At 43.8% G+C, this 25229-nt stretch overlaps 1 protein-coding gene across 2 annotated transcripts in view; it reads right to left on the bottom strand.

Moving 5' to 3' along the window:
- The window catches only part of LARS2 (leucyl-tRNA synthetase 2, mitochondrial), a 205656-nt gene that overhangs the window by 67896 nt on the left and 112531 nt on the right, over positions 1-25229 (bottom strand). For both annotated transcript variants that reach the window (XM_038742284.1, XM_038742281.1), the window contains exons 8-10: positions 14402-14509; positions 12559-12718; positions 4580-4684 (exon numbers count right to left, since the gene is read on the bottom strand). In XM_038742284.1, the coding sequence (XP_038598212.1) occupies positions 4580-4684; positions 12559-12718; positions 14402-14509 (373 nt within the window). The remainder of the gene's footprint in view (positions 1-4579; positions 4685-12558; positions 12719-14401; positions 14510-25229) is intronic.

The raw sequence follows: 25229 nt of genomic DNA on the forward strand, positions 1-25229 counted from the left end.
CCCCAGCACTTAGAACAGTGCTTTGCGCATAGTAAGTGCTTAATAAATGCCACCATTATCGTTATTATTATTCCTAAGCAGCTGATAAATGGTGAACTAAAAGTGAGCCCACACAAGCCAGGAGGATTGAATAATCAGGGAAACATAGTCTCAAACTAAATTAAAGAGGAATGGGCTGTTGAGAGGCTACAGCAGCAGACTGGCCTCGGGGTAGCAATCAGATGAGAGACTGCAAAACCACCCTTTCCTCTCCATCCAAACCGCTACGTTAATACAACTACTTATCCTATCCCGCCTTGATTACAGTATCAGTCTCCTTGTTGACCTCCCAGTCTCCTGCCTCTCCCCACTCCAGTCCATATTTCACTCTGCTGCCTGGATCATTTTTCTACAGAAACGTTCGGAACATATTTCCCCACTCCTCAAGAAACTCCAGGGGATGTCCATCCAGCTCCACGTCAAACAGAAACTCCTCACTTTGGCTTCAGAGTACTCAATCACCTTTTGCCCTCCAGCTCAGCTCGCTACTCTTGTACTACAACCCAGCCTGCACATTTCACTCTTCTACTGCTAACCTTCTTACTGTACCTCGATCTCATCTATCTCACCGCCAACCCCTCGCCCACGTCCTGCCTCTGGCCTGGAATGCCTTCCCTCCTCAAATCCGACAGCCAATTACTCTCCCACGCTTCAAAGCCTTATTGAAAGCACATCTCCTCCAACAGCCCTTCCCTAAGTCCTCCTTTCCTCTTCCCCCACTCCCTTCTGCATCGCCGTGACTTGCTCCTTTTATTCAGCCCCCACCCCAGCCCCACAGCACTTATGTACATATCTGTAATCATTTATATTAATGTCTGTCTCCCCCTCTAGATTGTAAACTCGTTGTGGGCAGGGAATGTGTCTGTTGTTATATTGTACAATCCCAAGCGCCTAATACATCATCATCATCATCATCAATCGTATTTATTGAGTGCTTACTATGTGCAGAGCACTGTACTAAGCGCTTGGGAAGTACAAATTGGCAACATATAGAGACAGTCCCTACCCAACAGTGGGCTCACAGTCTAAAAGGGGGAATACAGTGCTCTGCACACAATAAGTGCTCAATAAGTATGACTGAATGAAAAGATACTAAGAAATAAAGTCAAGAGCATTATCAGGTCCTGTGTGAAACAGACCATTTAGCCCAGCAAGGTTCTATCTTCACATGACAACAGTGCAAAGAAAGACTCTTCTGCCACACACAAACACATGAACTGGATCTTCTTGAAAATGAAGGACAGAAAATACATTTTAGACACGATTGTGAGGGTCACAGGAGAGTCTCCCACGGAGAAACACTGAAGAACCCGGGTCTTCAGGCTTCAGAACCAAGAACCTGTGCAAGGAATTGATTATAATGGGAAGCAGAACGGCCTAATAGAGAGCGCGCAGGCCTAAGAGTCAGAGGACCTGGGTTCTAATCCCACCTCTGCCACTGGTTTGCTGTGCGACCCTGAGCAAGTCACTTCACTTCTCTGTGACTCGTTTACCTCATCTGTACACTGGGAATTAAGACTGAGCCCCATGTGGGACACAGACTGTCCAACCTGATAAGCATCTATCTACCCCAGCGCTTACTACAGGGCCTGGCACACAATAAGTGTTTAACAAATACCACAGACAAAAATGCTAGTAGTTTATAACCCCGTCCATCAAATTCCCACCAGGGCAAGGAGTCTGGTGATTGAGAAGGGGCTCAGAGATTTTTTTTTTTGTACATGCCAAGTAAATGCAGCCCAGAACCAATGCTGGCCACATTGCAGGCAGTTGCCGTGGTAGCCACTGGTCTTTGCCGCGCACACTGTCGGGTACTTTTCAGGACTCCTGCTGGGCCTGTCCACCTCGAGGATCGCCCAAAGTGGTTTGAAAAACTTTCATCACTGATGGCATAGCTCCAGAAGGGATTCCTCTTTTAGCAGAGTTGGGATTAGAACTCAGTTCTCCCGTTTCTCAGAGCTGTGCATCACCCTGACTTTCTGTACTGGGGGTTTTGTTACTCTCTGTTGTGACATGCTCTAACAAATGATCTAAATTTGGGTGGGGGAAAAAGTGGGTGGACCTTAACTGACTGTTAGTTTGTGTTTGTCTCCTCCCCTAGATTATGAGCTCCTTGTGGGAAGGGTTGTTTTCAGTGGAAACTTTCTTTGTACATGGGATGTACCAGATGGCTGCATTTTGGCCACCTCCACTTTGGTGGAACTGCCAGAAAAAGAATACTGGGTTAGATGGGCTATTGACTAGTGGTCTTTGATTAATCATAAATCTAAAGTCTGTTTCTTTGGTCAATGACTCATCTCAGTGTTTCATTCCCTAAAACAGCCTCATTTCTTTCCCTCAGTTTCCTCTGCACTAGAGAGAAGAGGCTAAGGAAAGACATTATTATCTCACCTTCCTTCTCAACAGTATGAAGATCGAGCCATGATTTTTGATTTAATGCAGAAAGATGAGTACTAATATTTTGGTTATTTCTCAAGTTACTTCAGTTTGGAAAGCTGTGGGGAGGATATTGAAGAAACAGGCGCATTTGCTAAGGTGTCATCCTTCTTAAGTGGCCTTGAAAAGATGAATCACGGGAAGAGTCATTTCTGTTAGGTATTTAATGCTTTATGTTCTGGCTGGATTCTTCCTGTACTCTGGAGAATTCTGAAGCTAGCAGGAGCCCCAGAATGGGATGAACCTCATTATTCCAAACCACTTTTTTTAATCCTTACAATCCTTAAATTTCGTTTGGAATAATCCGAAGTCTGACCCAGCCTTAACCGAAAGCAAGTCGAATTTCTCGGTGAAGTTCACAATGCCATATATTCCAAGTTCCATAAATATTTGCCTCCAATCCTTAAGGTTCACCATCGCTCTCTCATGTCAAATCCACATGAACAGCATCAGCTACAATGCCCTAAGCAGTCACCGAGGCTCTCTGCTTCCCAGCATTAATTATTATTCCTCTTAATTGCCCTGATTCTCCCAGCTAAACTCCCATGAGAACAGCAGTGCACCCTTGGCAGCTGTAAGGGCAAGGCAAAAGTTTTATTATAGGTATGTAAATGAGAACTGCTGCTCTCTTTTCCCTCCCAAAATGACAGTTTAAACTGCTTTGAGACTGGGTTGGAAGGGAATTGACCTGTGTGGGTGGGGAGGGCTGAAGCGGGGACACAACTCTAAACACGGAGCATTGCCTAGAGTAAGTTAGAGGCGAACACGGAAAGGTGAGGATGCTGAAACACTCCAAGCCCCAAACATGGCTGTCAAGGAGAAGAAATATTACCCTGCTGCTCCAAGGATCCTATTGCTACCGCCGATAATAATAATAATAATAATAATAATAATAATAATGATGGTATTTGTTGAGCGCTTACTATGTGCAAAGCACTGTTCTAAGCGCCGGGGGTATATAAGGTGATCAGATTGTCCCACGTCGGGCTCACAGTCTTAATCCCCATTTTACAGATGAGGGAACTCAGGCCTAGAGAAGTGAAGTGACTTGCCCAAAGTCACACAGCTGACAATTGGCGGAGCCGAGACTTGAACCCAGGTCGTCTGACCCCAAAGCCCGGGCTCCTTCCACTGAGCCACGATGCTTCTAAGGTAGATGGACCAAAGCGGCATGGCCTAGTGGATAAAGCCCAGGCCTGGGTGCCGGAGGACCTGGGTTCTAATCCCAGCTCCGCCACTTCTCTGATGTGTGACCTTGGGCAAATCACTTAACTTCTCTGGGCCTCAGTTTCCTCAGCTGCAAAATGGGGATTCAATCCCTGTTCTCCCTCCTCCATAGCCTGTGAGTCCCATGTGGGGCAGGGACTGTCTCTGATCTGATTAACTTCTGATCTGATCTGATGACAGGCAGCATGGCTCAGTGGAAAGAGCACGGGCTTTGGAATCAGAGGTCATGGGTTCAAATCCCAGCTCTACCACTTGTCAGCTGTGTGACTTTGGGCAAGTCACTTGACTTCTCTGTGCCTCAGTTCCCTCCTCTATAAAATGGGGATGAAGACTGTGAGCCCCCCGTGGGACAACCTGATCACCTTGTATCCTCCCCAGCACTTAGAACAGGTGCTTTGCACATAGTAAGCACTTAATAAATTCCATCATTATTAACTTGTATCGACAGCAGCTCTTAGAAAAGTGCTTGACACATTAGTAAGCGCCTAACATATACCAAATCCTCCCCTCCCCACCAAAAACATAGGTCTCAACCATTAATGGGATGTCACATGTGACCCTACTGTGAGTGTAGGGAGACACTCTCTCAAGGCCCACCATCAGCAGCCCACCCACCCACTATGCAGCGGAGAGAGTCCTATTCGAATGCAGCTATGGTTGAAGAACCCAAAGAGTGCTGAATGTTTAAAAAATGGTCTACACGTCCAATGGACAAACATAAAACCTGCAAAACATAGAAAAGTGAATGTTCTTTTTCTCACCCGTAGTGAAACTTCATTAGCTAAGGACAGGTCACTGGACGAGAATGCTAGACCTAGGTTTCAACCCGAGATGGAAAAACTATATTATTCAGCCTTGCCTTTAGCTGCTTATTTACCTATTTTGGTATCCAGAGAGCCTCCAAAGTTGGATTTTGCCACAATGACAACCGGGATCTCTTGACCCGTTAGCATGTTCACAGCAGTCACAGGTGTAAGACAATCTGAAAATGAACGCAAAGAATTGCAGAAGCTATTAAACTGGGCCACTAACCCATCACAAAACTCAAAGACAAGTGATAAGTGAATCCAAGGGTGTATGTCCCTTATTCTAATTATTGGAGAAAAAAATCTTTTGACCTTAACCATGAGCACATTTGTAATGAATGCTGAGATTAAAAAGGATGTGCATTAAAACCACAGTTGTTCATGCCAGAATTGCCGATTTCATGAGGATTGGGGATGAAGACTGTGAACCCCATTTGGGACAACCTGATTACCCCAGCGCTTAGAACAGTGCTTGGCACATAGTAAGCGCTTAACAAATACCAACATTATTATTCAGCACTTACAACAGTGCTTGCCACATACTAAGCGCTTAACAAATGCCATCATTATTATTATTATCTACTGTGAAAGATAGCATCTCCTGGTCCCTACATTAAACAGTTCATCTAAGACTGGCCAAGCTAGAGAGTCAGAGAAAATTCAGGTCTTTGGGATTCTGATACCTTCCTATAAACTCTCTGAAAGAAACAGTTTCAATATGCTAAACCCTTAGATGGAGCGTGGCTCAATGGAAAGAGCCCGGGCTTGGGAGTCAGAGGTCATGAGTTCAAATCCCGGCTCCACCAATTGTCAGCTGTGTGACTCTGGGCAAGTCGCTTAACTTCTCTGGGCCTCAGTTCTCTCATCTGTAAAATGGGGATTAAGACTGTGAGCCCCACGAGGCACAACCTGATCACCTTGTATCCTCCCCAGCGCTTAGAACAGTGCTTTGCACATAGTAAGCGCTTAACAAATGCCATCATCATCATTATTGTTATTATTATTATCATTATTATTATGGAGATAGAGAAAAAAATACCTACATCCAAAAGGGGACTGCCTAGAAACTGGGATTAAGAACAGGCATTTTCACAGAAAAGTTTTTGGGTTTCTGGTACAACTGCATGTTTTAGAAAAACTCCGGAGATGGCCACCCCATATGATTTGGTTCTCTACATTCAATCATTCTATTATTAACCCCTTTGAAATATCGTGACACTGTCGTGTAGAAAAGAAGTGATTTAAGCTTCATGATGTTTTGGACTCATTTGGGCTTATGAAAGTTATTCGATGGGAGTCAATGGATTTGGTTTCTGATTGCCCCTTTACAAACAATACACTTGATAATGGGGGAAGATTAGATTGGATCACATCTGGCTGAGGATCGAAAAAACAATCTAGAATTAACAATTAGTTCTAGCTGAGATGACCAAGGACCAACTTCAGGGAAGAACATCGTGGCACTTTCAGAATCCAAGTAAATCGCCTCTATGAACGCTGGGAGGTAGGTTAAAGATCAGAAACTCCTGTTAGTGAGCCGGAACTTCCTAACTAATCAACATCTTTCCTACTTTTCCTTCCTCAACCCCCAAGTAGAAAATGGTTACTGATCTGGGGAAAAACCCAGCCCTGGGACATCCTAAAGATCTAGAGGTAACACAGCAAAACTATATCTCTTTTTGAATCTCTTGCTGAGCAAGGAGAAAGGGGAGCTGGGAATAGATCTGGATTTTAGGAGCCAGCTTCTCCACAGCTGAGCCTCTCCGTAACCTACTTGCATCTTAATGACTCACCGTACCTCGTTCTCACCTGTCCCGCCATCGACCCCCGGCCCACGTCATCCCCCGGGCCTGGAATGCCCCCAATCCCTCTGCCCATCCGCCAAGCTAGCTCTCTTCCTCCCTTCAAGGCCCTGCTGAGAGCTCACCTCCTCCAGGAGGCCTTCCCAGACTGAGCCCCTTCCTTCCTCTCCTCCTCATGCCCCTCTCCATCCCCCCCATCTTACCTCCTTCCGTTCCCCACAGCACCTGTATATATGTATATATGTTTGTACATATTTATTACTCTATTTATTTATTTATTTTACTTGTACATATCTATTCTATTTATTTTATTTTGTTAGTATGTTTGGTTTTGTTCTCTGTCTCCCCCTTTTAGACTGTGAGCCCACTCTTGGGTAGGGACTGTCTCTATATGTTGCCAATTTGTACTTCCCAAGCGCTTAGTACAGTGCTCTGCATATAGTAAGCGCTCAATAAATATGATTGATGATGATGATGATGACTATCTCTATTTGCCCCTCCTTATCCCCTCCGTCTTCTGCTCCCAAGGTAGTCCTACCTGCACCCAATTTTGCAGCTAATTTCCCTACAGTTCCATCTCTGCACCTACTGCAACTCAAGGAAGACACCTACCAACCTCACTGACCTCTTTGGTCTGTGCTCTGTCCACAACAGCTATCGCCATGACCCGCTCTCCCTTAATAATAATAATAATAATAATGGCATTTATTAAGCGCGTACTAGGTGCAAAGCACTGTTCTAAGCGCTGGGGAGGTTACAAGGAGATCTGGTTGTCCCACAGGGGGCTCACAGTCCTAATCCCCGTTTTACAGATGAGGGAACTGAGGCCCAGAGAAGTGAAGTGACTTGCCCAAAGTCACACAGCTAATTGAGAGGAGCAGCGTGGCTCAGTGGAAAGAGCACGGGCTTTGGAGTCAGGGGTCAGGGATTCGAATCCCGGCTCTGCCAATTGTCAGCTGTGTGACTTTGGGCAAGTCACTTAACTTCTCTGGGCCTCAGTTCCCTCATCTGTAAAACGGGGATTAGGACTTCTCTGGGCGTCAGTTCCCTTATCTGTAAAATGGGGATTAAGATTGTGAGCCCCCCGTGGGACAACCTGATCTTCTTGTAACCTCCTCAGTGCTTAGAACAGTGCTCTGCACATCGTAAGCACTTAATAAATGCCATCATTATTATTATTATTATTATTATTATTATTATTATTAATTGGCAGAGCAGGGATTTGAACCCATTACCCCTGACTCCAAAGCCCGTGCTCTTTCCACTGAGTCACGCTGCTTCCCTGCTGCTGCCCTGACGCTTAGATTCTCTCTTTCCAGTTCCTCTGCCACAGTGCCCCTTCATTCATTCATTCAATCGTATATACTGAGGGCTTACTGTGTGCAAAGCACTGTCCTAAGCACTTGGAAAGTAAAATTCGGCAATAAATTGAGACAATCCCTACCCAACAATGGGCTCACAGTCTCCCCTCACCCTGCACCTCCGGTCAACTCTAAAGTTGCCTCCTGTGGCTCCCGTCCACCACGACAATTCCCTTCACTCACAACTTGGAATTTCACAGGACTCTGGCTAATTTTAAGAATTCCAGTGGACTAGTTCTCTCATCAATCAATCAATCGTATTTATTGCAGAGCACTGTACTAAGCGCTTGGGAAGTACAAGTTGGCAACATATAGAGACAGTCCCTACCCAACAGTGGGCTCACAGTCTAGGAGAAAGTCATAAAGAAAGTGACGTATCCAACTTAGGATGAAAAGGTAGTCAAATGTCAAGCAGGGATCATATCTATCGATCGTATTCTCAAATGCACATAATACAGTACTCTGCACCCAATAAGCACTCAACAAATACCACTGATTAATGGATAAAAATATGGAGTGAAATCCTAAATAGTTGTTCAGATTTGTCTATTAGCACATTCATATCACTCATCTTTCTAAAAACCAACAGTTGAGCTGAGTCACAGACAATGGCACGCTTGAAAAGGTATTTGCATCAGTCAAATTGACACTTGGGAGCGTTTATATTTAAAAACCAAACCCCACAGCTCCCTGCGATAAACTTCTCATGTTACATTAATAAAATTCCAGGAGGCTGTTTCTGACATCCAAAAGTTCAGAAATGTGTTGCGGGCAGTGAATCCAATTACGGCTTGTTTTCGAAGTCAAAACTGTTATTGATTCAATTTTTGGTGGGCGAATAAGAATATTTCACAGATCTCGGGAAATCTCATTTAGAAATCACAGAGGTACAGTTCTGGGCACGCTTAGCTTGTTATTTCCCTCTTTGACGGATAACGGTACACAGCGATCCGGTTCTCCAGGTAGAAGTCTACATCAGCTACATCAGGTAATTTGGTATTTCATCTGAATTTAGTCTTTCTCCAAAGAAAATTTGGAGAAAGATGACGATGTCACACTCCAGAGTCCAAATGCATTTTGCTACAACCACTGACTTGGGCATACACCCACACATTCACAAACGCTTATGGGCACGATTTGCTTACTGACAATTAACTTCACTGTTCTTCCCCAGCGCTTAGAATAGTTCTTGGCTCATAGTAAGCACTTAAATACCACAAAAAACAAAAACTTCTTGCAGAAACCCATGCTTGAATCTCCTGATTTACACGAATTTGAATCCAAACAAAAACGGTGATGAGTGAGAATTCAAATTATAGCACTGTTTTTGTTTTGGGTGCTTTGCTTTACTACAGACAAGGACTGTCGTGGTTCATTGCTTTTAAATGTCTGACATTTAAGAGAACAGTTACTTTAATGATTCGCAAATTTTGTACAGTAGGCTCATCTACGGCTAATAATAATAAAAACAGTCAGCTATTAAGAATTTAACAGTCTCACAACTTCCGCCAATATTAGGAAAGGCAAAAGTTGTAATTCATAGAGCAATCCTAAATAATTCACTTTGTACAATTTGTACACATATTATTGGGTTCCTAGAAATTCAAAGGGTAGTCCACTTCATCGACACATGGCCAGATCCAGTACAGTTAACCAAGAGACCAAAGACTCTTAATGTCAGCTCCTGATTTTGAAATTTTGAAAGTCCAAGTGTAATGTTGAATTTGCCTTTAAGCTGGACCGTAAGTTTGTTGTGGGCAGGGAATGTTACTGTTTGCTGTTGTGGTGTGTCTTCCCAAGCGCTTAGTACAGTGCTCTGCAAACAGTAAGCACTCAACTATGACAATGAATGAATTTACGCTGCCTATTTCTCATAAAAGAAATCTTCAACGGTATTTATTGAACAGGTAGTGTGTGCAGACCACTGTACTACGTGGTTGGGGAAAAAGCGGTGTGGCATAGTGGGCCTGGGAATCAGAAAGACCTGGGTTCTAATCCCAGCTCCTCCACTTCTCTACAGTATGACCTTGGACAAGTCACTTCACTTCTCTGGGCTTCAGTTACCGTCTCCATAAAATAGAGATATAAGACTGTGAGCCCCACGTGGGACGTAATAATAATAATGATGATGATGGTATTTGATGGTATTTGATGGTAATGATGATGATGATGACGAGAAGCAGCGTGGCTCAGTGGAAAGAGCACGGGCTTTGGAGTGAGAGGTCGTGGGTTCGAATCCCGGCTCAGCCACATGCCTGCTGTGTGACCTTTGGGCAAGTCACTTCGCTTCTCTGAGCCTCAGTTACCTCATCTGTAAAATGGGGATTAAGACTGTGAGCCCCGCGTGGGACAACCTGATCACCTTGTATTCCCCCCAGCGCTTAGAACAGTGCTTTGCACATAGTAAGCGCTTAACAAATGCCATCATTATTATTATTATTATTATTATTATTTGTTAAGCGCTTACTATGTGTCAAGCACTGTTCTAAGCCTGGGGTAGATCCAAGGCAATCAGGTTGTCGCACTTGGGGCTCACAGTCTCAATCCCCATTAACATGGACAAGGACTGTGACCAACCTTGTATCTACTACAGTGCCTGGCACATAGTAAGTGCTTAACAAATACCACAATTAGTATTATTACATCAACATATACCAGTCCGAATTTCAACTCAGAACTTCAAGTGTTTTCTAATCATTATCCCATTACCCCTTTACTGAAATTAGCCCTTTGCTAGTTTCCCAAAATAAGCCAGAAAGGCAATCTACAACTGGGCAAGACCATTTTCTACTTGATACAGTCAATTTCATTCATTCATTCAATCATATTTATTGAGCGCTGACTGTGTGCAGAGCACTGTACTAAGCGCTTGGGAAGTACAAGTTGGCAACAATTTGCAGTTGTCGACGCTAAAAGAATCTCAGGATATTTATAAATGTTAAAAAATATGTTCTTTTCACCTCTGTCTTCCTTCCGCAAAAGAGTTGAAGGCTTTCTAATTCTCCTCTTAATTAACTGAGAAATAAAATTTAAATTTGGGCATCAGGCAAATTTGAATCCTAGAGAGGATTCTGTTCTTTAGATGACAGATCAAAACAAAGGAGTAAAAACCACTACTCCAATATTTAACAAATCAGTAACAGAGTTCTCATCCTCAAGGAATGAACTTCAAAAAAAACCCCAAAAAACTTGAAAGCTACAGAACGGTACAGTCCTCAAGGGGAAGAAAAAATGAACCTTGATCAGGGTTGCCAAGCATCCATATAGTCACATTCGGCTGGTTAAAATGGGCAGGAATTGGTCGTGCCTGTGAAGCCCATGAAAATCTTTGGACATCTGTGAATATGGGCAGTTGCCATGCTGGCTTAATGGCAGAATCAATCAATCAATCATATTTATTGAGCGCTTACTGTGTGCAGAGCACTGTACTAAGCGCTTGGGAAGTACAAGTTGGCAACATATAGAGACGGTCCCTACCCAACAGTGGGCTCACAGTCTAGAAGACTAAAATAAAGCATCTAGCTTTATTTCTATTCATTCTGACGACTTGACAGAGAAGCAGCGTGGCTCAGTGGAAAGAGCCCGGGCTTTGGAGTCAGGGGTCATGGGTTCAAATCCCAGCTCCGCCAACTGTCAGCTGTGTGACTCTGGGCAAGTCACTTCACTTCTCTGTGCCTCAGTTACCTCATCTGTAAGAAGAATCACGGTGGTGTCATTGTCCCACCAGGCTGATGTCGGTGAGACACCTAACCAGTCGAGCACCAGGCCTCTGTCCTCCTGCACCTCCCTTCTCTCCTTCCCCAGCCCAGCCCGCACCCTCTGCTCCTCTGCCGCTAACCTCCTCACCGTGCCTCGCTCTCGCCTGTCCCGCCGTCGACCCCCGGCCCACGTCCTCCCCCTGGCCCGGAATGCCCTCCCTCCGCACATCCGCCAAGCTAGTTCTCTTCCTCCCTTCAAAGCCCTACTGAGAGCTCACCTCCTCCAGGAGGCCTTCCCACACTGAGCCCCCTCCTTCCTCTCCCCCTTCTCCCCGTCCCCATCCCCCCCCCCGCCTTATCTCCTTCCCCTCCCCACAGCACCTGTATATATGTTTGTATGGATTTATTACTCTATTTTACTTGTACATATTTATTCTATTTATTTTGTTAATATGTTTTGTTTTGTTGTCTGTCTCCCGCTTCTAAACTGTGAGCCCGCTGCTGGGTAGGGACCGTCTCTATATGTTGCCAACTTGGACTTTCCAAGCGCTTAGTACAGTGCTCTGCACACAGTAAGCGCTCAACAAATACGACTGAATGAATGAATGAATTGCGATCAATCGATCACTCATATTTAATGTGCACCTACTGTGTCCTAAGCCTTTGGGAGCGTACAGCACAACAATATGACAGAGTTTGTAGGCACATCCCTGGCCACATTGAGCTTACAGCTAGATGAAGATCCAGGAGAAGAAACCTCTCAGTGTAACTGTCCCTGGTTCCCCCCTTGGTCAGACCATTTCCTTAACAAGTCCCTTCCACTGTGCAGAGCTGCCGTCACCCTGAAGTGTCTCCAGGCCCCATCTTCTGACACTCCCAATCCAGGCCTTGGATGCTTTTCCCAGCCAGTTCCTCAATGTGGTCTCAGACTTCACCAAGACCTTAGTCCCTGACCCCTCTCCCTCCTCATCCAGCCTAGAACACCCCACTTCCAGCCCAAGCCAGGTCCTCTCCCTACCCCGGAGACCATCCTTTCGTGGGCAGGATGAGGTAGAAAAGGATGGGACGGGGTCCCCAGTTGGCGGGGATTTAAGTCTCCTCTGGCCCAAATGAAGGGAAAGCCCACAGTGGCGGGCTCGGCTGATTCCCCAGACCGACGGCAGGCTTAACCAACTGGTGGAAAACTCACCTTTGCCTGGGACAAACGCCTCCTGAAAGATTTCTTTTAGGACGCTATTTCCGTGAAGGAGCCTATGACTGGGTAAGATGGCTATGTGCGAAGCTCCATAAATGGCTTCAGGGGTAAAAGCATACGCAGTCAGCTTCTCTCCTGTTGTTTTGCCGTTCACCTGACAGAAAACATTGCCAAAAGACGTTGCGGATGATTTTCACAGTAAGGGGAATTGCAACCTTGCCAACTTTCTCCCCTCCCACTGCCATCAAATTTTACTAGTGGTTATAACAAAACATCAATTGGCATGGGATGGGAGGAGGCTCTGGGGAAGGAAAACATGGAGAGAAGGAAGGGGAGAGAGGGAGAGAAAAGAGAAGACATAAAGGGAGAGCATTGAATTTTATATTTTTTTTCCTCAAGTATTCCGTGGTATTAATCATCAGTACTATTCGACAGGAAGAGCAAAGATACTTTAGTATCATTCTTTTCATTATCGTATTAGGGGACAAGAAAGAGGCATATTTTGGTGTCTCAGAGCTGAATTCTTCCAGAGCCACAAAAAAGCAGTTCCACTCTTCCCTAAGATTTAGAGAGAAAAAAAGGAAGCAAAGAAGGCTATTAAAACATAATGCTTTGAGTTCATTTTGCTGTAGAAATGTTATTTTACAGCAGCGTGGCTCAGCGGAAAAGAGACCGGGCTTTGGAGTGAGAGGTCATGGGTTCAAATCCCAGCTCTGCCACTTGTCAGCTGTGTGACTCTGGGCAAGTCAGTTAACTTCTTTGGGCCTCAGTGACCTCCATCTGCAAAATGGGGATTAAGACTGTGAGCCCCCCGTGGGACAATCTGATCACCTTGTAACCTCCCTAGCGCTTAGAACAGTGCTTTGCACATAGTAAGCGCTTAATAAATGCCATCATTATTACTATTATTTTAAAGAGGATTCAGCTTGCAAACTCCCATTTTCAGGTGGGTAGGGGAACAATTAAACTCAAAAAAGCTACAGTTGAAAGCCTTATAAATCCAAGTAAATGGCAATTTTTTTTTTTCACTGACGTGCTTTTTTATGGTATTTGTTAAGTGCTTACTATTTGCCAGGCACTGTACTAAGTGCTGGGGTAGATACATGATCATCAGGTTGGACACAGTCCATGTCCCACATGGTGGGGTTCACGGTCTTAATCCCCATATTACAGATGAGGTAAATGAAGCACAGATAACTGAAGTGACTTGCCCAAATTCACACAGTAGACAAGTGGAGGAACCGAGATTAGAACCCAAGTCCTTCCGACTCCGGGGCCCATGCTCCATCCACTAGGCCACACTGTTTCTGTTCTGAAGGTGGTCCCTAGGAAAGCAGACGGGATAATACGCAGGGTCTGCAGTGCCCTGTGTTTCCTGGGACAGCACCTCGGAATCGCTGGTCCATCTCTCTGGGGAAACCTCTCTCAAACCAACCAAGTCACCATTCCAGGATCCCGAAATTCCTTGCTGCGCCCTGTCACGTGAGAGGAGGAAGGAACTGATGAGGGAAGGCAGAATGGCCCCAGAAACAGAGATGGAGTCGGAAAGAAAAGTAGTACAGGAACCCAGATCGGGGAGGGACGTGGTGGTGGCCAAGCTGAGGCCTGTAACAATTATTCTTTTTTTCTGCTCTGCACACAGTAAGCGCTCAATAAATACGATTGAATGAATGAATGAATGCTGGTTTGAAATGATTCTCACGAACCTGATTTTCAACTGTTCACTTTCTAAATAGTTAATCAACCACGTCAATAATAATAATAATAATAATGATGGCATTTATTAAGCGCTTACTATGTACAAAGTACTGTTCAATACAGTCAGGAAGGGATTTACCTTTAATGTGAAGTCAAGATGGCAACCGACACAGTTTCCTATCCAGTGTGCCTGCATTCCTTTTATTCCATACCACTCTGGGAGCTCAGCCAAAGCCTCCACCATGGCCTGTCCCAAAAGAAAGGCGAGACGAACACTTAGCAGGTTAACTAAATAATTGGAGACAATTAGGGAGATGGTTGAAAAGGCTGAACTGGGGCAATCGTACAATACTTGGTGTCCAGTACTCTTCTTCAACAGCCCCTTCCAAGAGCAGCTGGCTTCAAAGCCTGAAGAACGAGATGTGAGTCTGAAATATGGGGTCCGTGCCTTGGCATTTCTAAACCCTCTTTTCTTCTGAGTGATTTTATGAGACTCAATTGCTCAGAAGAAAGAAAAATAGTCAAGGAAACATAATGATTGAAATCTCTGGTGACTGGGTGGTTAGCCCTTTTTAACCCATAGGGAGGGAACTAAATCATTTTTTTTAAGGACTCAATTCATTACTTGCCTACGTGCTCATGCCTCACTATATATGTGTGTATGTGTACATATAGATATATGTGTGCGTGAATAAACGAACAGATAGGCTTACATCTCATACACACATGCGCGCAGGCATCCAGAGTGTAAAATGAAAATGGCCACAATGAAGTCCATTTTTCCAAACTGACCTGGGGCATTCAATGTTGACAGACAAATGTTCTTTCCAAATACAATACAGGCTATCTTATTAATGCAATCTGATGACTGAAATTTTAAACTTACCAAAATAAATTCCAAAATGTGCTGGAAAACCAGAGTTTACTTCTGAATGACTTCATCTCGGTTGAACTGTACTTTCCCAAGCGCTTAATACAGTACATACAAAGAGCTTAATAAATACCATTGATAATGATGGTGATGACGGTGATGAAGGATCCCTATCTAATATTCACTACACATACTCACATACTTTGCCCCCACCGGACATCCCAGATGTCCAACCCTAATTGAGAACTGTTCAAACAAGACTTTTACCAGCAAAAAGGTGGACATGTAATTTTAAGTACAAGCTTGAAAGGTGAACAGTTAATTTCAGAATGACCCTGAATTTAAAAGCACTCTGGGACTTGGTTTCTGAAGGTTTGCACCAAAGGTGCAAAAGAGATCAAACTAACCACCCAGAGAAAACTGCAATTTCAAGTGCATCTGGAAGCATATACCAGAAGTGACCATCTGGTATCATCAATCATATTTATTGAGCGTTTACTATGTGCAGAGCATGCCTTACACTCACCTCTGGAGAACTGGATATTTCAGAAGATTATTGGGAAAATGGCAGGCATTATCTATACTGCAACTACAGAATAACATAAAATTTCTACTTTTCCCCACAGAGCAGTTAGCACTTATTTTTACTTGAAATTCTTTTCAAGAGTTGCCTTTCTAGCAGTTTAGAAGTGCAAGTTAATCTCCAGTGACTCTCTTCCGGAAGGTAGTGGTTGGGTTAACTGAGTCAAAGGCTGGGAATTGAGCATTTGTCCTGGGGAATACTCAGTGAGGCTTTTATTAGCTCCGTTAATAATAAAAGGGAAGATCTTACCGTGGTGGTGAGAAATGACCGTGAAATAGGAGGGCTCTTGTATTTGAAGTGAGACGTTATGAAACCGCTTTTTTTCCACAAAGTGGATTTTTGACATATGGTTTCGAATTCAGGTTCTCTATACAAGAGTTTCCATCAATGGCCCCAAAGCTAAGGGGGTTCCTTAGATAGCCAGTTTTCACATACCCGGGACAAATTCACTATTCTTTAGAATTTTATTTCAGGGGAAGAGTGAAAAATGTTAATAGTTTACTTCTCTGCCTGCACTACTGTACATATACAGATCATGACAACTGGCATGTACTGAGAGCCCTATTAGCACATTGGGCCCTCTATAAGACATAAGGGAGGCACAATCCCTGCCCAGTAGATCTGTATAAAACTATGTGAGGACTGGGAAAATTGTATGAAGAAAACTTTAATCAGTAAATGGTAAAAAAAAGTTCAAGCTTAATTTTTAAAAAATATATAAGGGCTGGAAAAAGGTACTCAAAAGCGCTTAAAATTTCTGCCTAATTACTTTTAACATGATTTCCCTATATATGCCATTACAGTAATGTCCCACATAGGAACCTAGGCAAAAATAGGGGCTTGGTCAAATGCAACTCGGTCATCTGGGTGACACACAGAACAGCTCTTAAAGACCTGGTGGGAAATGGTCATTCGATAAGATTGGTAAAAATGTGCCCAAGTCTAGCCAAAACAGATCATGAAGGCAAACTGAGGCTGCAAATCTGGCTGGCCAAAATATGAATGATAATAATAATAATAATAATGGCATTTGTTAAGTGCTTACTAGCACTGTTGAGAAGCAGTGTGGCTCAGTGGAAAACAGCCCGGGCTTTGGAGTCAGAGGTCATGGGTTCTAATCCCGGCTCCGCCAATTGTCAGCTGTGTGACTCTGGGCAAGTCACTTCACTTCTCTGGGCCTCAGTTCCCTCATCTGGAAAATGGGGATGAAGACTGTGAGCCCCCCGCAGGACAACCTGATTACCTTGTAACCTCCCCAGCGCTTAGAACAGTGCTTTGCACATAGTAAGCGCTTAATAAATGCCATCATAAACTGTTCTAAGTGCTGGGGGGGGGGGGGGGATACAAGGTGATCAGGTTGTCCCACGTGGGGTTCACAGTCTTCACCTCCATTTTACAGATGAGGGAACTGTGGCTCCAAGAAGTGAAGTGATTTGCCCAAGGTCACACAGCAGACATGTGGCGGGGCCGGGATTCAAACCCATGACCAGGTTTGAGGGATATACATTAGCACATGTGCACGTTAATTCCATCTGGCTGAAATGAATGGCAAGACAAATTACCACTGCCTTGGGAATTCAGACCTTCAAAAGCTGCCCCATTATGAGGTTCACGTGTAGGAAAGCACTATATACACTACGTCATTATAACCCAGAAAAGGCCTGAATGGGCACTGATAAACCATTACAAAATACACAACTTCTTTATAACGAAGACAGAGACACCTAAGAGACATCCCAAATCGTCAACATGGGAGAAACGTCATTGACATTTGACATTTTAATGAACAAAACAGTAAAGGCTGAGAGAGACACGGACCATCGAAACAGCAAAATATGTGAAGCTGAGTTTCACAGTGCTGTCAGCTTGTGTTACTGAATAATAATAATAATAATGATGGCATTTATTAAGTGCTTACTATGTGCAAAGCACTGTTCTAATCAATCAATCGTATTTATTGAGCGCTTACTGTTCTAATCAATCAATCAATCGTATTTATTGAGCGCTTACTGTGTGCAGAGCACTGTACTAAGCGCTTGGGAAGTACAAGTTGGCAACATATAGAGACAATCCCTACCCAACAGTGGGCAGTGATATGACAGGAAAGTAGAATGGAAAGTGCTCCTTGTGCTAACATGGTGGATTTTATTTTCCAAACTAAGAAATCCATGTGAATTATACATGTTTTGCACATGCATACCAGGGGAGAGAAGGAAGGAAGGAGGTAAGGTCCTGAAGGAGGAAGGTAAAGGGAGGAAGGGTCTTTCAGGCATGATGGCTGGATAAAATTGTTGCTGTGGTCAATCAATCAATCGTATTGAGCACTTGCTGTGTGCTGAGCACCCTACTAAATGCTTGGGAGAGTAAAATATAACAGCAGAACAGACACATTCCCTTTCCACAACAAGTTTACCATCTAGAAGGATTTGAAATTTCTATCAATCAATACCTCAATCCTTTGCTACAGAAGATATGAGCAACATGGGATGTTGACAGGTGAGTGTAGTTCACCAACACAGGACATATGTGCTGGGCTTCTAATAATAATGATGGTATTTGTTAAGCGCTTACTATGTGCAAAGCACTGTTCTAAGCGCTGGGGAGGGTACAAGGTGATCAGGTTGGCCCACGGGGGGCTCACAGTTTCAATCCCCATTTTACAGATGAGGTCACTGGGGCCCAGAGAAGTTAAGTGATTTGCCCAAAGTCACACAGCTGACAGTTGGTGGAGTCGGGATTTGAACCCATGACCTCTGACTCCAAAGCCCGGGCTCTTTCCACGGAGCCACGCTTCTTATGTCAAACTGGCACAACTGAGGAAGAATGCATGGGACTGCATCTTTCAGGCAGGGTCTCTTAACAGACTCAAGGCTCAGAATTCATTCATTCATTCATTCATTCATTCAATTGTATTTATTGAACACTTACTGTGTGCAGAGCACTGTACTAAGCGCTTGGGAAGGACAAGTTGGCAACATATCAGAAGATATCATATCAGAAGATAAGGAGATCTCGGCACCTGCTCTTTCCCTCAAGTTTGCTACCCTCTTCCAGGCCCACAGATGAGAAAGCTGACGGTTTCTCTGAAGTTGAACAGTACCCTCATTTTTAAAATGCACCAATGATAAAACTCCCTATTACACTGATTTACGTAGTGCTACCCATTTAAAATGACTTATGCTCATTAAAGTGCATTATTAATTCCATATATTAGATTTATCACAATTCACTGAATTTAATTTGGGCACTGGCAGTCCCAGTTTCAACTCAGAATTAACTTCTTCATGAAAGAAGTCTGGAAAGAAGGGATTTAGCCAATTTGGTAATACACTTTGAATTGAATTGATACTCCTGTCTCTGGCCTACAATTCTCTCCCTCTTCATATCCGACAGACTGTCACTCTCCCCACCTTCAAAGGCTTATTGAAAGCACATCTCCACCTAAATTCCTGCTCAGACTAAGCCGTCATTCCCTCTCCCCCTATTCCCTTCTGCATCATCCTGGCACTTGGATTTGCACCCTTTAAATCACCCCTCCTTCAGCCCCACAACACTCCATAATTTCTATTAAATAAATATTTCCATTTCTGTTTCTAGACTGTGAGCTCACTGTGGTTAGGGACTATGTCTCTGTTGTTATATTGTACTCAATACAGCGCTCAATACAGTGCTTTGCACAAAGTGCTAGATAAATATGACGGAATTGAATGAATAACGTCTGTCTTCCTCTCTAGACTGGAAGTTCGTTGTGGGCAGGGAACATGTCGACAAACTCTGTTATATTGTACTCTCCCAAACACGAGCTCAGTGCTCTGCACGCAATAAACTCAGTAAATACAACTGATGGATTTATAATCTGAAAAATACTGTTCTTCACAAAATCGCTCATTGTTTAATTAGTCAGTATTATAGTTGCATTCATCCATTTTCTCTCTCGGCAGGTACCGAGTTGTTTTCCCAGTAACAGCAGTATTAGAGTGTTTTCAAATTCACCGTCAGTTCATTTCCCATTTTTCATTCGGCAGATTATCGGGATGGATTGGGATTGTTTCCGTATTCTTGCCCCCCTCCAGCGGAGTCCCGGCATTATTTGGTTTTGTTCTCTGTCTCCCCCTTTTAGACTGTGACCCCGCTGTTGGGTAAGGACTGTCTCTATATGTTGCCAACTTGTACTTCCCAAGCGCTTAGTACAGTGCTCTGCACACAGTAAGCGCTCAATAAATACGATTGATTGATTGATTGATTGATTTACCATCAGAGCTAGTCTTCCTCCTCATGGCTTCCAGGGATTCTGGAGTTTCAAGAAGCTTTCTTCATCACCTGCCTATCCCACTATAACTTAGAGCCATCTTTGCCTCACAACCTAGCACACCAATCGATCAGTGGTACTTACTGAGCACTTACCGTGCGCAGAGCACTGAACTAAGCATTTGAAAGAGTACAGCGCAACAGTGTTGATAACCACGTTCCCTGCCCACAGTGAGCTTACATCTAGAGGGGGAGCAAGAAATTTCAGCTACGAACCAAAGTCCTGTGAGGCTAAGGGTGGGATGAAAATCAAGCACTTAAAGGGTACAGATCTAACTACATAAGTGTCGCAGAAGGGAGAAGGAGTAAGGGAAAAGACAGCTTAATCCGGGAAGGACTCTTGGAAGAGAGAATAATAATAATAATGGCATTTATTAAGCGCTTACTATGTGCAAAGCACTGCTCTAAGCACTGGCGACGTTACAAGATGATCAGGTTGTCCCAAGGAGGGCTCACAGACTTAATCTTTTTTACCGACTGTGAGTCCCATGTGGGACATCCATTTCACAGATGAGGTAAATGAGGCACAGAGAAGTTAAGTGACTTGCCCAAAGTCACACAGCTGACAATTGGCGGAGCGGGATTTGAACCCGTGACCTCTGACTCCAAAGCCGGTGCTCTTTCCAATGAGCCACACTGCTTCTCCACGAGATGCGCCTTTAATATGGCTTTGAAGCTGGGGAGAGTAGTGGTCTGGCGTGTATGGTCAAAAAAGGCAGTTGCAAGTCAAAGCGAGGATGGGGGAAATAATAATAACAATAATAATAATGGTATTTGTTAAGCACTTACTATGTGCAAAGCACTGTTCTAAGTGCTGGGGAGGTTATAAGGTGATCAGGTTGGCCCACGGGGGGGGCGCTCACAGACTTAATCCCCATTTTACAGATGAGGTAACTGAGGCACAGGGAAGTTATATGACTTGCCCAAAGTCACACAGCTGACAATTGGCGGAGTGGGATTTGAACCCGTGACCTCTGACTCCAAAGCTGGTGCTCCTTCCACTGAGCCACGCTGCTTCTCCACGAGATGCGTCTTTAATATGGCTTTGAAGCTGGGGAGAGTAGTGGTCTGGTGTGTATGGCCAAGAAGGCAGTTGCAAGTCAAAGGGAAGATGGGGGAAATAATAATAACAATAATAATAATAATGGTATTTGTTAAGCGCTTACTATGTGCAAAGCACTGTTCTAAGTGCTGGGGAGGTTACAAGGTGATCAGGTTGTCCCACGGCGGGGCTCACAGACTTAATCCCCATTTTACAGATGAGGCAACTGAGGCACAGAGAAGTTATGTGACTTGCCCAAAGTTACACAGCAGACAATTGGCAGAGCGGGATTTGAACCCATGACCTCTGACTCCAAAGCCAGTGCTCCTTCCACTGAGCCACGCTGCTTCTCCAAGAGATGCGTCTTTAATATGGCTTTGAAGCTGGGGAGAGTAGTGGTCTGGCATGTATGGCCTAAAAGGCAGTTGCAAGTCAAAGGGAGGATGGGGGAAATAATAATAATAATGGTATTAGTTAAGCGCTTACTATGTGCAAAGCACTGTTCTAAGTGCTCGGGAGCTTACAAGGTGATCAGGTTGTCCCACGGGGGGCTCCCAGTTTTAATCCCCATTTTACAGATGAGGTAACTGAGGCCCAGAGAAGTGAAGTGACTTACCCAGAGTCACACAGCTGACAATTGGCGGAGCCAGGATTTGAACCCATGACCTCTGACTCCAAAGCCCAGGATCTTTCCACTGAGCCACACTGCATCTCCAGCCACACTGGAAAGGGATCAGCGGTGAGACAGACGAGACTGGGGACACTGTGAACAAGGTGGTGCTACAGACGTAAAGTGTGTGGGCTCAGCTGTAGTAGGAGATCAGACGTGCCTCAGTTTCCTCATTTATACAATAAGGATTAAATACCTGTCCTCCCTCCCTGTCAGACTGTGAGCCCCATGTGGGACAGGTACTGTGTGTAACCTGATCACCTTGTACCTATGGCAGCACTTAGTATCAATCAATCAATCGTATTTATTGAGCGCTTACTGTGTGCAGAGCACTGTACTAAGCACTTGGGAAGTACAAGCTGGCAACATACAGAGACAGTCCCTACCCAACAGTGGGCTCACAGTCTAAAAGGGGGAGACAGAGAACAAAACCAAACATACTAACAAAATAAAATAAATAGAATAGATTTGTACAGGTAAAATAAATAAATAGAGTAATCAATCAATCAATCGTATTTATTGAGCGCTTACTATGTGCAGAGCACTGTACTAAGCGCTTGGGAAGTACAAATTGGCAACATATAGAGACAGTCCCTACCCAACAGTGGGCTCACAGTCTAAAAGGGGGAGACTGAGAACAAAACCAAACATACTAACAAAATAAAATAAATAGAATAGATATGTACAAGTAAAATAAATAAATAAATAGAGTAATAAATATGTACAAACATATACACATATATACAGGTGCTGTGGGGAAGGGAAGGAGGTAAGATGGGGGGATGGGGAGGGGGACGAGATTGGCACATAGTAAGCGCTTAAATACTGCAATTATTACCATCATCACCTGTCAAATGGGGATAAAAATAGATTGTGAGCCCCATGTGAGACAGGGACTCTGTCTGATCTCATAACCTTACGTCTACCTCAAAGTTTAGCACATAGTAAGCACTTAGTAAATGCAGTAATAATAAAAATATATTCCTCCACCGTCTTTTAAGCTGCAATAACCCAAACGGGGCACAATACGCTAATGAATATCTGGCTAATATAGAATGTAGCAGGGGGCACCCGTGCCAGTTTTTGCCCATCATCCACCTCTTGATCATCATCATCATCATCAATCGCATTTATTGAGCGCTTACTGTGTGCAGAGCACTGTACTAAGCGCTTGGGAAGTACAAGTTGGCCACGTATAGAGACAGTCCCTACCCAACAGTGGGCTCACAGTCTAAAAGGGGGAGACAGAGAACAAAACCAAACATACTAACAAAATAAAATAAATAGAATAGATAGGGACAAGCAAAATAAATAAATAAATAGAGTAACAAATATGTTTTGATGCATCCCAACATTGCGCTGAAGTTTTGAGTGTGCCCACATGAATTGCTACAATCATAAAAGGAAAGTACACTGTTCTCGGCCTGATTTTTCTCTTCTTTGGCTTAGGGTAAGAGTTTTATTATAGTTTACATTTTTCCAGATTGTTACAGATTGCTTGCAGAGCTAGATTCTCCCCAGATACAAATGTTAATGTACATTTTTCTTGAGGAAGAGAAGCCGGGTGCCTTAGCGGCAGGAGCCCGGGCTTGGGAGTCAGAGGTCTTGAGTTCCAATCCCGGCTCCGCCAACTGTCAGCTGGGTGACTTTGGGCGAGTCACTTAACTTCTCTGGGCCTCAGTTACCTCATCTGTAAAATGGGGATTAAGGCTGTGAGCCCCACGAGGGACAACCTAATCACCTTGTAACCTCCCCAGCGCTTAGAACAGTGCTTTGCACATAGTAAGCGCTTAATAAATGCCATTTTTATTATTATTATTATTCTCTGGGCCTCAGCTACTTCATCTGTAAAATGGGGATTAAAACTGTGAGCCCCACGGGGGACAATCTGATTACCTTGTATCTACCTCGGCGTTTAGAACAGTGCTTGGCACATAGTAAGCACTTAGCAAATACCATTATTATCATCATTGGTACTATTATTATTAATTACAACGACAATAATAACTGTACCATCTGTCAGGCACTTACTATATGCCAAGCACTGTCATCTGTCAAGCACTTACTATATGCCAAGCACTGTACTAACTCTGTAGTAGCACTTAGTGCAGTGCTCTGCACACAGTAAGCGCTCAATACGATTGATTGATTGATTGATAGTAGATAGAAGGTAATCAGATTGGATACAGTCTCATGAGGCTTATTAACAGGGAAAATTGGTACTAAATCCCTATTTGCCCCCTGTGGGACAACCTGATCACCTTGCAACCTGATCACCTTGCAACCTCCCCAGCAGTTAGAACAGTGCTTTGCACATAGTAAGCCCTTAATAAATGCCATGATTATTATTATTATTTTACAAGTGAGGAAACTGAGGCACAGAGGAGTTAAGTGACTTGCCCAAGGTCACACTGTAGAAAAGTGGCAGGGCCAGAATTAGAATTAGATTTAGAATTAGAGCCAGAATTAGAACCCAGGTCCTCTGACTGCAGGCCCATGCTCATCTTCATGAACTTACATCTTCTCAGTTTTAAAAATTAGGTGAACACATCTAATTACCACAGTCGCTTTTTTCAAGGTGGATGCAGCATTCATCAGTTTTCACTTCAGGGAATTTTAGGGAATTTTTCTGTCCTTCATTCATTCTCAAAAATAATGGCTATCAGCTGTAAGCCTCCTTCCCTCCACCCTCTCTCACCCCCACAGCCCCTGCAAACTCAGCTCCAAAACAATGGGAATAAGACTGTGAGCTCGCTGTGGGCAGGGAATGCGTCTGATGTAATATCATACGCTCCCAAGTGCTTAGTACAGTGCTTTGCACACAGTAAGTGCTTAATAAATATTATTATTATTATTACTTAAATGGGGTGGGACAAAATACAGAATCATAAAATCCTAAAAGTTCTGAAGGTCTGGTTTTAGTCTCACCTGCAGACTAATGCTATTTCCAACTGATGGAGAAGTTTGGCAGTAGAGGGAATTTTAAAAACAGAGTTGGGTCTTTGCCATGTTGAGTTTTGGGTGGCTGAAGGACAAAGATTACACAGATTCAGGAAACTAGGATTCTTTACTGACTGTGCCCTTTCCTACCCTGCTGTCCTTTTAAAAATTTGCAAAACGGTGATAATCAACACCTTTATCCACCTCTGAGGGGATACTGTGAGGATTAATGAGATTAGGTCCATAAAGCCTTTGGAACCCAATGCATTATCAGGATTTCGGAGCAATGGTAATACAGGATTTAATGCCACTCAACTACTTACTCCGATGCCCTACGGAAAACTGACAGCCCATTAGAAAGTTTATTAGCTCCTGTTCTTTGCTTTACAATGATTTTCCTTCCTCTCAAGGAATCTACTTAATGTGAACATTTGCCTGCAATTTACACACATAATGCACTCACAGAGGAATTGCACAGCACGTGGAAAGCACGATATACTTGTTATGGGATTGGCGAAAACCGTCATATCTCAAATCTTACTAAATTGTTCTT

This window comes from Tachyglossus aculeatus, chromosome 2 (assembly GCF_015852505.1).
Source record: "Tachyglossus aculeatus isolate mTacAcu1 chromosome 2, mTacAcu1.pri, whole genome shotgun sequence".
Lineage (NCBI taxonomy): Eukaryota > Metazoa > Chordata > Mammalia > Monotremata > Tachyglossidae > Tachyglossus > Tachyglossus aculeatus.